This window comes from Populus alba, chromosome 12, assembly GCF_005239225.2.
Source record: "Populus alba chromosome 12, ASM523922v2, whole genome shotgun sequence".
NCBI lineage: Eukaryota > Viridiplantae > Streptophyta > Magnoliopsida > Malpighiales > Salicaceae > Populus > Populus alba.
In genome coordinates, this window is record NC_133295.1 from 14,401,600 (window position 1) to 14,414,167 (window position 12,568).

Below are 12,568 nucleotides of genomic sequence, written 5' to 3' on the forward strand. Positions count from 1 at the left end.
CAGAGACAATCCAGATAGATTTTGGTTTTGGATTTTTGAAGAAAAAGGCGGGCTCCATTGTAATGATCCTGAAAGTATGTTCTCTTCGCCAAAGGAAACTCAATTGAACCTGCTCCAGCTTCACTTGGAATCTTAAGTGTCCATTGAAGGGCAAACCAAGGAGCAAATAACCAAAAAAATAGGCTTATAAGTATGGGATTAAGAAGTCCAAATCCTCCCTCAATTAAAATGCTCCACAGCAGAAAATTCACAGTATGGGGTCCTTAATAGAAACATCATAGAAGCCAAGGGATTTTAGGGTTAACATTTTGCTGCTCCGGGTTGAAAGAAGGAGGGGGAAAAGAAATTAAGAAAAGCCTGCATCTCAAGTTTTCTCTCCTACTGAAAAAGCACTTCTAGGGTCCCTCTTTGAAGTGTTAGTCTGTGGAGATGAGAATGCAGTTAGATAATGTCACATCCTAACAAAGGGTATAAAAGTTTATGAGAGGGAAGTGGATGACGCTGCATTTGAACTTTAGAAGGACAAAAATAGTGTCCCAGCATGTTCTCTCATGTTGAGTGCCTGCTGTGCCATTATACCAATTGGAGCTGCTGGAGAGTGTTCGCTTGCATTTTAAAGAAGACCAAGTGTTTAAGACAAATTTTCCCCATTATAGGCATATTGTGGTCATGCTTGTCTTAGTTGTACACTAGGCTCCCACAAAAGGCGGTCGCGGCCTGCCATTGGATGTTTCATCATGATGATCTGATCAGCTAAAAGCAGACCTGTAGGATCAACCTTGACATTAAAAGGAGCTGTTTTGATTGTCATAAACACACCACAAGATCATGTCTTTTAAAGGGATCGACACGACCATGCAACAAGCTCTATCATCGATCTAAATGCATGAAGAATGGTCACTGGATGATACATAATACTAAAGATCTTCATCGTTGGTAGTTATTGGGCCAAATTCATTACATGGACATAGCATTCAGGGGGAATTGCTTATCAGATAGAGGCAAATTGGTGTGTACATCTTCACGGCAATATCTGCCAGTAACTTGTAATTGTCTTGTCATGGATATACTGTTGCATCTTGTTGTCATGAAACAGATGGATGAAACTAAATGAAATGACAAGAGATGTGCCGATTACTCACTCTCTCTCTCTATCCAGCCTTTTTAGTCTGGTACTTTCCACTCGCTCCCATTTCCTGTAACTTGTTTTCCTATTTCCGACCTAAAAGGGTTCCAAGTTCCAGTGACATTCGAGGGGCAATTTAGTGAAACTAAAGTAAACGTAAAGATCAAAATACTGTCGGCTGAGACAGCGAGCAAACGAGAGAATCAATCAAATGTGAAAAATCTAGACAGCTCCAAAGTAGATTGGTGGGATCTTCATACAGGTGGAAAAAAAGTCAGAGAATAAGTTGACATTGATTTGGAGGATTTTAGAATGGCAGGAGTAACAGGAAACTTACATAAAGCCTGAGAGGGTGTGTTCTAATGGCATCAGATAAGAAGGTTACATGAACCATATTCCAGACAAGGTTTCTGTTTGCGTCTAGCTGATATTTATGTCTTACATTTCTACTGTTATCAATGCATAATGACCTCAAATCAACAAGGGAGAGATGAAGGTTAACAAGGGCATGTAGCGAAAGCAAGAGATTTTATTTGCATATATATGTTTTTACATTCTTTACATGGAGAGATTTATTGAACCATAATGCCACTACTAGCTAAAGAACAACCGAAATTGATCAGAAACAATACGTATGGCAAGTAAAGCCAGAAGAGGATGGAAAGCCCGACCTGCCATTAAGCATAACTTGGCATACGACTTGATTCTTGAGACTCCCAATTGGTGTTAAATTTCAAGTGATGACTGTAGGCTTGTCCCTTCCTGTGAAGTCTTTCAACTTTGATACAGACAATGCCAGATCTAAAACAATCCAAAACATATCATGAATACATATTCTAGTAATACCAGAGAAATTAGCATTTTACTTGGAAGGAAAAAATAGCACTGACCTATTAATGGTTTTAGGGCTATTTGAGCATCCATCTCATGTTTAGAGACATCTGGTTCAAACTGTTCGATGTAGATTCTTACAGTTGCACCTGCTGATCCAGTTCCCTGTAGATGTAGATGTTCCAGTTAGAAGAAAAACCAGAGCCTATGAAGCTTCAAATTCTGACAGAAAACTATAATCAATTGAGCATACAGATAGACGGAATATGATCCTCGATCCATCAGTGAAAACAAACCGGATGCCTTGCTTTGATACCACACTTCCATCCACCTATAATAAACACATAAAAGATAAGTTAAACATGGCAGTGATATCAGGCTACAGGTGCTTGGTGAAATCGTAACTGATCAAATTTGATCAGTTAAACATGCAGAGTTTTAACTTACAGGATCAGTGTATGTAAAGTCATCAGCAAACTGAAGGGTGTAATTTCCTATAAAGCAAATTGTAATACAATGCTCAGAGATTGTCAGATAGCAGGCGGTGATTAAATGAAAAGGAGATCAAATATAAACTTACCATACTTGTCACCTGGTTTGCCCTTAGAGACCAAATCTCTAAGATACTGTATCATTTTGTTGGCACCTTCTGATTCACATTCCTGAAAAAGAATTTACATAAATTAAAGAATTGTACCCAGTACGCACCTCTACTTAGACACTGGAAGTTTAGTCCATAGCTGTATCCAAAGCATCGACTATACCATGATCTACAAAAGATTTGGACGATGCTTACTTCATAATCGTATCTAGAAAAGAAATTTCTTCCATAGGTTTCCCAATGCTCTTTCACAACATCAGCAACAGATACTAACTTGTCCCCTGGTTTCTTGTCTTTGTTTCTGTATGCAATAATTGAAAGCCATGCTAAAACAGCCCTGCATTTAGATAGATTTGTTATTCTGTATGGGATTTGAAGTAGAGCATTCCTATGAAAAGATAATATCAAACAACTGTTTAAATTCTAATTTAGCTCCTAGGTTGTGAACCACTTGAACTAGCTTGTAGTTCCATCAGCAAAGCAGTTAATCTACCACTTCCATCCAGACCCTCTAATCTCACAGAAGGAATAGGTAAGGACAATTATACGGCAGCCCTTCTACCCCTACCAATTGGACCCAGCCAAAGTTCATGGCAGAGTAGCAGACAATCTGTTACTATTGGATGCAGCCAGATAATTGGAAACGATCCATCAAGGGTAATAAACACCCAACGATCAAGCAGACCTTGGCAAGATGAAGATTGTTTCACATATAAACCAACCCGATCAAGGTGCTGGTTCTGGTTTTCATTTTGATATGAAGTACAATGTTTGACAATTACCACAGAGATTTTTACTAGTGTAATAAATTATGAGGCTTAGATGACTGTGGCATGATAAGAAAATGAAGAAAGGTTTAAGGAATGTCATGAGACAAAAAGCATAAAACTGCAGACAACCTTCTGTAGCAAAGTATAATTTTATAACCAGCTTTAAGGAGGACATGTAAGGCTATTTTTCTTAACATTAATTGGCAGGAAAAGCCTTAATGTTGGTACATGTGAGAGGTTCATTGGATGCATCTCAGACATTTACCATATGCCATCCTTCTCACGAATGTGATCAGAACCAGTACCAAAACTTTCTTCACCACAAATTGACAATTTTCCGGCATCCATGAGATTCCCAAAAAATTTCCAACCAGTAGGGACCTGAACCCAGGATAAAAGATTGTCAGGAGAAAAGCATCTCTATCAATGCAAACCCTATTCTACCTTCTATGGTCTCCCCGTTTATTGAAACTAGAATTTCGTTCAAGGGTTGCCTGACCTCAAAAAATGGAAGATTCAATTTTTCAGCCACACGATCTAGAGCACCACTTGTTGGCATGGACCGAGCTAAACCCTGAAATTTGGAAACAAGACATTTATTTCTTGTTTCTTTGGACATTAAAGAGGTTGAGAAACATCTACAGAATTTTCTACCTTGGGGCCACTTGTAAAGTATGGAATGGCTTCTTGCGCATTGGCAGCAATGATAGCAACAGAATCTGAAGGAGTGACAAAAAACCCTCTACCTAGGACCATGTTTCTGTCCCCGTCTCCTGAATAATGGTAAGAAAAGTTACTTCTGAAAAAGGAATATTAAGGAATAACAATATCATGATTAATCACAATATGGAGCTCAAAGATGAGCCAAATGATTCAATAAGAACACAAATTACTCAGTCATCTGATACAAGCAATACACCCACATAGTGTTTATGAAAGACATTTGGCAGCCTAAGTTTTCATTTTCACCTTTTTCGGTATACCTGCCCCCACACCAATGTTGTCAAATACTCTTACCAAAACTTCAAGGACCAAAACGAAGTTCCTGCCCAGGATTTACAGATCCTGGTCTATCTATTTGTTGTATGGATTTAAAGTACTTTACATGAATCTTCTTTAGCATATAGCAGCAAAAAAACATACCAAGCATTGGTTGCTCATATTAACCTCGTTTATTTTTAATCAAAATCCATCCTATAGTGAGCTAAGGAGTGGATCAAACCTTGATTTAAATTCAACTAATGTTATCAAGGTTGGCCTCCGCAGATTTGTTGTGTCCCAAGCTTGGCAGAAACTATATAATATGGTTCACCACCCAAACCAATTCATTCAACATTTGCACCAGCCCCTCAAGAACTTTCCACAATTTCTTCCTATTTGACTACTTGTTTCCTCATTATATCATCTATGGATATAGCAGTGAAAACCACTGAAACAACAACATCAACAAATTCGAGACTCAAAATGATCTTGTTGTATAAAGTGTCACTGTGTTAAACAGTGTAACTTGAGGGTTGATTTCAAATTTGGCTCATTTATTTCAATGTAAAAGAGTGAAAACAACAGATGCACACAGCTGATCTGAACGCATACACATATCAGTATATATAATTCTGATCTGAACGCATATGGATTTTGCTATCAGTAACAACATTTACTAAAAGAGTGCTTCCTGATACACTTGCATAACTGGACTTGTTAATTAGAAATACTTATGGCTTAGTACTTGGTATCTCTCCAAAATGAGCAAAATCAGTTGAAAGATAAATTTCAGCAATTAGCTATTCATATGTGGATTAAAAACTTATATTTCCCTTCAATGTTTGAGACTTAATTTAATTTATAGCTTTGACAGGTAAAATACACAATTCTTATATGGTCAATGCTTGTAGGCTGATAAAAGGGCAAAGTAACTTAAGTTGTCAGTACAGCTACTAAGTTCATCATTCCAATATTTTGTCAAACAATAAAAACCATGGCTACAACCTAAAGTTTATTTGCAGTTGAAATTTTACTTAGTCGATGCCAAAAAAGGGAAACCCTTAACTTTCAGATGAAAATTTAGTTCAAAAACCAAATGGAATTACTCGGTGTGGCCTCATCTGCCAGTGAATCCATGCATGCATTCACTCAAGCAATTAATAGCACATCAAACACCTGAAAAATGAAGCGTGTCTGTTTCTTCAAAATTCATCTGACATACCATCACTTGCAGCTCCAAAATCTGGCCCGTTCTCTGCATACATGATGTCGACCAAGTCCTTGGCATATCTGTTTTAGAGTAAAAGATATGGTTAATAGGATATCAAATGATTACAACTTGCTATATGGTCAGGAATTAAATAGCCACCATACGTAAGATTAGGATCTGGATGGCCATGCCCAAAATCCTCCAGAGGCACTCCATTTGAAATTGAATCCTACATGCAAAACTTAACATATGTTATCAGGAAATATCGGATAGTTCAAAAAAATTTTCCAAAATGTCTCATCCAGAAAATACCAGACTGGCCCCAAGCTTGTCCACAAAGATAGGTTTTGCATAAGCCCCAGTAACAGCATGCATGGCATCAAATATAAACCTGAAAGTAAAATACCATAAAATATACTTTAAGACCCAGAAAGATAGCTTTCCGCATATGAATCCAAGATTCAACAATGCCTATTATGCAAGAGTATAGAACTTGCATCACACACAAACACAAGCAAAAACAATTGTGCATGCTTCTGTGTAGGGAAAATAAATAACAGAAGGTACAGATGATAATGATGGCAAATACAATATTTTAGCTGAGAAGTCTTCATATTAGAAGCAAAAGAAACACAGCATCTGTGAAAGTAGCAACAGAGATAGTGATCTAGTGAAAACAGGCTTACATGATTGACTGCAAATAGTTCAGGGGAGACTTTATTGCCAAGTTGAGAAGTTATGAACATCAGTTCAGGTTAATTCATCCATAAGTTAATACTTGGAGGAATATACATAACATAAGATAGCCAAAAGGAATAGAGGATCTTCTTCATTTATCAGATGCATGAAAGAACACGTAAGAAAAAATGGCAATGTCACTTAGCAGTGAATAAATGTACCTGAAATCAGACTGTGAAAGGAGACTTTTGATGAGCTCAAAATCAAATACATTCTGCAAAATAATCCATACAGTTACTGACACAAAATCCAAATGAACGATCATCCAAAGATGCACATTCATGTTTTTGTTTCTAACCTCCATTAACTCCAAATAATCAGAAACTGGGTCTACTACTTCAACACTAAAGTTTCCATATTTTGTGACTCTGAGAGTAGAAAGGTCAACATCAGGAATGTCTGCCATCTTAATCTCAGATATCTGCATAGAATTCACAAAATTTCAGATTCATGCAGGAACCACAAAATTATAGGAAGTCAAATAATCAAGCATGCACGTCTAAATAATTATGGAGGTGAGACAATGTCCAGTTGCAAACCAAAACCTTCACTTATGAAAATCACAAGATTATAGCATTTTTTGAACAAGAAAAAATGAATATTAAGCAAGTTAAAAATGAGCAAAAGAAAACAAAGAAAAAGAACCAGAACATCCATACTAATAAACACAGAAATACTTCAAATTGACCGAGTCTACATAAAATCAATGAGCAATTAGCTTATAAATCCTAAACCAGGCAACCTATTGGTTTGCTGGTCTTTTCAGTTTTATTTAGCATAACTGACCTGGAGAAGTATTATAGAAACTTCCTCATGTTGATTATAGCAAAAAGGCTGAACCTTGGTAAAGGTTCGTATCAGAAAACACAGATTGGTTGTGTAAGGATCCTGTATCTTGGTACAGGTTTATAGCTGTGAAATTTTGGATTGTTCATTCACACAGAGGAGAAAAAACCATACTCAAGTGGTAGTGCTCGAAATTGCCAAGGTTGGTGTCTGCTTTAGGAAACAAATAAATATTTCATCTAAAGCATTTACACTTCAAATAGAGACTTATAGTCAGAGCACATTATTTACAATTGAATAAAAAACTAGTGTACAGGGGTAAACCTATGCAATGATTACATTTTTACTCTTCAAAAAGGATATAAAACTAGAAGAACATAACCATGTTGAAGAAAGATGAATAGCTGAACATAAAGAATTACAAGTAAATAACAAGATACTTTTTTGATAAAGAAATAGCCAGATACTTACAGAAAGGGTGTTTCCATATATCTTGTCTGTGATGGATTCAGGTGCAGGTTGCCCACTGTTGTAATTAAACTGGGAAATGTAAGGGAAAAAAAAGGAAGGAAGCCTCATCAACCAGTCAGTTTGAAAGTAACTCAACATGGTCAGTTCATTCAACTAAAACACCAATATGTGATGGGAAAAATAAGATCTCTGTTAACAAGATACTAAATTGCAAACCAGAACATGTCAGGATGGTTCAATCATCAACATGTATGACAAATGCAAAAATAAATTAAAAAACAGAGAACTGACAACTACCAGCTTGCTAACAAAAAAGTAGTGAAGCTTGCCGCACTATGCATATCAGCTCATCGTGCTTGATTCCCATATTTTTTTACAGATTATAAAAAGGATAGGAGTGGGGTTGAGAGTCATGATGAAACTATAATTAAGCAGGAGTATTAGATGAGAATTAGCAATTTACCTTGATACCCCAGTCATATTCAGGCCCTCCAGGATTATGACTTGCACTCATTATAAATCCACCATTGGCCTGCAGATTTATTTCCTAGGTTAGGCAGGGAAAGGGGAAAATTTATTAAGGCATTGAAATGAGATGCTGAATATCTGGTCAAAGCATAGATGAGATGTTCTTGCCTTCCTATTTCGGATCACAGCAGAAACAGCTGGAGTGGACATAATACCTTCCCTGAAATGTTGGAATAACACCATAAACAGTGCCAAAATTGCATAAACATGAATCAAGATTCCAAAAAGTATTTCATATTTACAACTTCAGATGGAAAGAAAATACTATAATTCTTTGAAGTTCTCCAAAATGATTATCAAGCAAAGCATCTGATAAAAGAGAGTTAGCTAAGTTATAATTGATTAATATTTCAACCTTATTTTTTCTGCCCGATTGACTACGAACATGATTCTCGATCAAACCATCCTGGGTTTATGGAGTTAATTAACTTGAAAAAACAATTTGTTATCAACTCAAAGTTTGGTTCTATTAGTCAAAAGCAGCTATCACAGTGGATAAAAATCAGTCTCAAACAATTAGTCCTAGCATATATCATTCATCTAATACATCAATCCTACTTTGCATATTAGCATTTCCTCCATCTGACAACAAAAGGATCAATCGTGATACTTACTTGCCGACAAGGATTTTACCAACACCATTCCCAGCAGCAATTTTGATAATTATCTACATTTTAAGTCCAAACAACTCCAATAATCAGAGAAGGAGCCACAGAATTAAACATATAAAAGGTATTATTAACTAATCATGACAGGTTGATTAAGTAACAGCAATCACCTGTGAAGCTTCTCGGTTGAAGTAACGACCATCCCCTCCCAAGACCAACACTCCATTCTTGTAATCCTCTGGTGGCAATGAATTAAACAATGCCTGCACATACAAAAATTCAAACGTTACCAAAAACCTTTATCAAATACCCCCTAAACAATGACACAACACAAAATTTAATGCCAAAAAACATGTAAAAGAAAACAACCAAACCTGAATCCAATTTGCAAGGTAGTTTTCCTCCTTGAAAATCTTAACCTACAAAAACATAAATTTGAAACCAGAATAAATCACCTCTGCCCATCAATTTTAAATCAAACTACACTCATTTTTATTCAACAAAGCACATAAAACCCAGAATTCTAAATCTCTTTTCTCTACTTTCTCAGTAACCAAACAGAAAAAAGAAGTAGAAATTTACCTTCTTTCGCAGACCACTTGTCCCTGTCTTCTGACCCTCAATTGGCTTTGTAGACACTGAATTAATCTGCAAAACACAAGAATCAAATACCCATTTGTTACTTATTTCCATATAAAGCAAACATACATTTGTATGTGCACAAAATACAGAAAAGGAAGGACCTTGATGCCTTCAGGTTCAGCAATGGCAGTAGAAGAGGAAGCTTTGACAGAGAGGGAAGAACTAACTGAAAGTAAATTTTTTAAGAGAGCAAATTTTGGTGAAAACAAAGGAGATGGTGATAAAAGAGAGAGAGAACGGATAGGTGAAGAGAGGAGGACACTGCCATTTGCATTAGTTTGCCTCAGCTTTCTGTTAGTTGATGAAAAGATAACATTTTCAAGTCTCAAACAAGAAGTAGAGGAAGCCATTTTTATTGATTCTTGATTGACAATTTCTCTCAATGTGTTTTCTTCCCTTGCAAATGTAGTCAGCAGTGATCACTGTAGAGAGAGAATGGGAGTACTTTGTATAAGAGAGAAAAAGATTTTGGGAAGTGAGCTGAGAAGAAAAGGAGAGCCGAGGATATCTCTGACTGCCGCATGTACTTTTAAAAGACTTATCTTCGCTTCCTATCTAGTCATACTCGTACTACTACACACGCAAACACACTGTGAACTTCCTTTCTCTGTTGTTTTATTTTATTTCCTCTTTTTAATTTTTCAAAAATAAAATTTTTTTATTTATCTTGCTTGTTATCAAAATAAAATAAATAAACCCCTAGCAATATTATTGTGCCCCAAAACACACATATTATTATTTATAATAATATAATTATTAGTTTAACCTTAATTATTTTAACTTTAGTTTTAGTTTTGAGGATAAAATTATTTTTTCATACATAAATATCTTTTGAAAATTATATCAAGTTATTTTGATAAATATATTTTATGATCTAGAGTAAAATTATTAATGTAATCAATTAATAGAGTAATGCAATTTTTTCTACGTAAAAGTATTTTTGTATTTTTATATTTTATAAAACAGTTAAATTACTGCATTACCCTTATAATTAGAATTTTTTAGCCTTAGCTTTAGGGGCTTTGTTGTAATTTCATAATAATTTGTTTGTTAATATTGCTTAGTCATAAGGGTATTTTTTATTTTTGTACAAAAAAATAAAAAATAAAAAAGTTATTAACGCATGTCTCGCACATGTTAACGGATCAACCACTCCGCCATATTTAAGCGGCATGTACAGCTGGCTTTGGTAGCTGTAATTATAATTCTGCCACATCATTTGCTTCGTCTTGGTATCCCCTTCCTCTCTAGATGACGGGTATATGGTGGTCCAGCAAAGTTTGACCCAAAATTGCTTTCCTTGTTTATCTTTCTTTTCTTTCTTTTTTTTTATCATATTTGCGTGTTGGTCACACAAAAAATTATATTAGCCATTCTATTTATTTTTATTTTCTTTTGATTTAGTCTCTCTTCTCTTATTTACAATTATTTTATTTATATTGATTATTTCTAATTGGATTTTATTTTCAACTTTATCCCTAGTCATTTGATTTTTTAAATTTGGTCCTTTATTCTTTTAATTTCTACTTGTTTTGTTTTGAATTATTTCCTTGGTTGATTTGGTTTTTTTTTTTCAATTCCACCCTAGCATTTATTTTCATTTAAATTTTAGGTCAATTTTGGATCTAATTCTTTTAATTGCTATATTTTTTAATTATTTTTCTTAATGGATTTGTTTCTTACAATTCTATTCTAAACATTTAATTTCATTTGATTTTTCCCAAAACATTTAATTTTTCCCAAAACATTTAATTTTTATGTCGAAATTAGTCATAATTCTTTAATTGCTATTTTTTTGTTGCTTTTTTTATTGATTTTTTTCTCAATTTTATCCCTCAATATTTGTGTGATTAACAATCTTGCTTCTTTGTGTTTTTGAATTTGCCTTTGTTGGAGTCACCTTAATTTTATAACTCGAGTAATAGATCTAAAGGATTAGCCCTGATCGACTTTCATCTTTTTTAAAGTAATTTTTTTAATATTTTTTTACCAGTGTTTTTTTCTCTTTCCTATTTATAGGTCATCTCAATTTCATGTCCTAGGTTATGTGTTTGATTTGTTGATTCGGGTTAATTATGAGTTCGCTCGAGGTTTTTTTTGTTATTATTTTTTTTTATTTGACAAGATTTTTAAATTTATATTTTTAAATTGATTTATAATAAACTTTTTGATGTGACCCGTATTTAGGTTTTATAGTTGCAAGTTTTTCAAGATTTGATCATGTTTAGGATGTTTTTCCAGGTTTACTTTGTTTTTACATATGTTTTCAATTTCATGGCCAATTATTTTTTTTAATTTTAAGATCTAGTCTTTATTTTTTAATTGATATTTATTTTATTTGGAATTATGTTTTATTTTTTCATTAAATTGCATCCTCATTTTTTTGTTACCTTTGCAGGTTTTTTTTTATTAATGCTTATCTACCAATCTTATCTTTTAAAATTAAATTAATTGAGAGTTATATTTCTTAATTGAAAATTTTTTAGGATGCAACTTTTAAAAATTAGACAAGAGTTAAGAGGTTTGTCCTATTTTTTTAAAAAAATTAATGTTGTCTTGTTTTTTATTATTTTTTTTTTTTTTTTTTTCAGTTTAATTCTCTTTTTTTTAAAAAAAACTTTTTTTCAATAATAATAATAATAGTCAAGAATAAAAAGTTCACATCTCAGGGTTAAATGCCATGTGTGAGTCGCTGTCATGAAAGCAAAACAAAATCATGAAATACTAGTAGAGATATTCATCTCTGTTTGCCAAAAAAAAAAAAATGGAGCAAAATCATGTTCTAACTTTTTTAAAGATCAATATGTGCTTTCTCACTCACAATCCACTTCTCATCAATGTATGATAAGTAATGGATTGTCATTGCATATGTTATGAGAAATATTTTTTGGATAACTTTTAATTACTGTCTCAAAATAAATATATATATATTCTAAAAAAATTAAAAAATTCACTTAAAATTCGTTCAAAAAAAAAAATTTATGTTATGTTTAATTGGGTAAAAAGAAAAATAAATGTTCTAGATAGAAAAGTATTGAGAATTTTAATATCATGTTACAATTCATATTATTTTTAATGTTTGTTTTTTTATAAATCAAATTAGGTTTTCATTTCTTAGATAAGAATGTTTTTATTAGTTTATATGTAAACATCCACTTTAATATTATGTTTTTTTTTTTTTCAGTTTAATTCTCCTTTTTTTATTATTATTCTATTGAGTTAGCTCTTAATAATTTTTTATTTATTTCACCCCACCATTTTTTAATCTACAAATAA

General features: G+C 33.6%; 1 protein-coding gene across 2 annotated transcripts; it reads right to left on the reverse strand.

Moving 5' to 3' along the window:
• Window positions 1-201: 201 nt before the first annotated feature.
• On the reverse strand, window positions 202-9,811 carry LOC118060656 (phosphoglucomutase, chloroplastic). 2 transcript variants are annotated; one of them, XR_012167524.1, is made up of 23 exons: window positions 9,394-9,811; window positions 9,233-9,298; window positions 9,025-9,069; window positions 8,821-8,913; window positions 8,657-8,709; window positions 8,151-8,202; window positions 7,978-8,046; window positions 7,515-7,583; window positions 6,556-6,678; window positions 6,419-6,471; window positions 5,832-5,910; window positions 5,684-5,748; window positions 5,532-5,599; window positions 3,983-4,101; window positions 3,828-3,902; window positions 3,594-3,709; window positions 2,754-2,895; window positions 2,538-2,619; window positions 2,405-2,451; window positions 2,211-2,288; window positions 2,017-2,122; window positions 1,798-1,927; window positions 202-765 (listed from the first exon to the last, which is right to left on the reverse strand). XR_012167524.1 is itself a non-coding variant. In XM_035073920.2 (22 exons), exons 1-22 carry the CDS (start codon window positions 9,640-9,642, stop codon window positions 1,860-1,862), a joined length of 1,917 nt encoding a protein of 638 aa, XP_034929811.1. In that variant the 5' UTR covers window positions 9,643-9,810; the 3' UTR covers window positions 1,638-1,859. The 2 variants fall into 2 exon arrangements, 1 of the variants encoding a protein (XP_034929811.1); XM_035073920.2 differs by lacking the exon at window positions 202-765 and having other exon boundaries at window positions 1,638-1,927; window positions 9,394-9,810.
• Between the last annotated feature and the right edge of the window lie 2,757 nt (window positions 9,812-12,568).

What these genes read in the sequence shown, in the direction of transcription:
- LOC118060656 (XM_035073920.2), bottom strand. Translation starts at nt 9,642, where the DNA reads ATGGCTTCCTCTACTTCTTGTTTGAGACTTGAAAATGTTATCTTTTCA. An exon ending in TTTCTAGATACGATTATGAA is followed by an intron (nt 2,620 to 2,753) that starts GTAAGCATCGTC and finishes ATTCTTTTTCAG; the next exon opens with GAATGTGAATCAGAAGGTGC. An exon ending in AGCCCTAAAACCATTAATAG is followed by an intron (nt 1,928 to 2,016) that starts GTCAGTGCTATT and finishes GGATTGTTTTAG; the next exon opens with ATCTGGCATTGTCTGTATCA.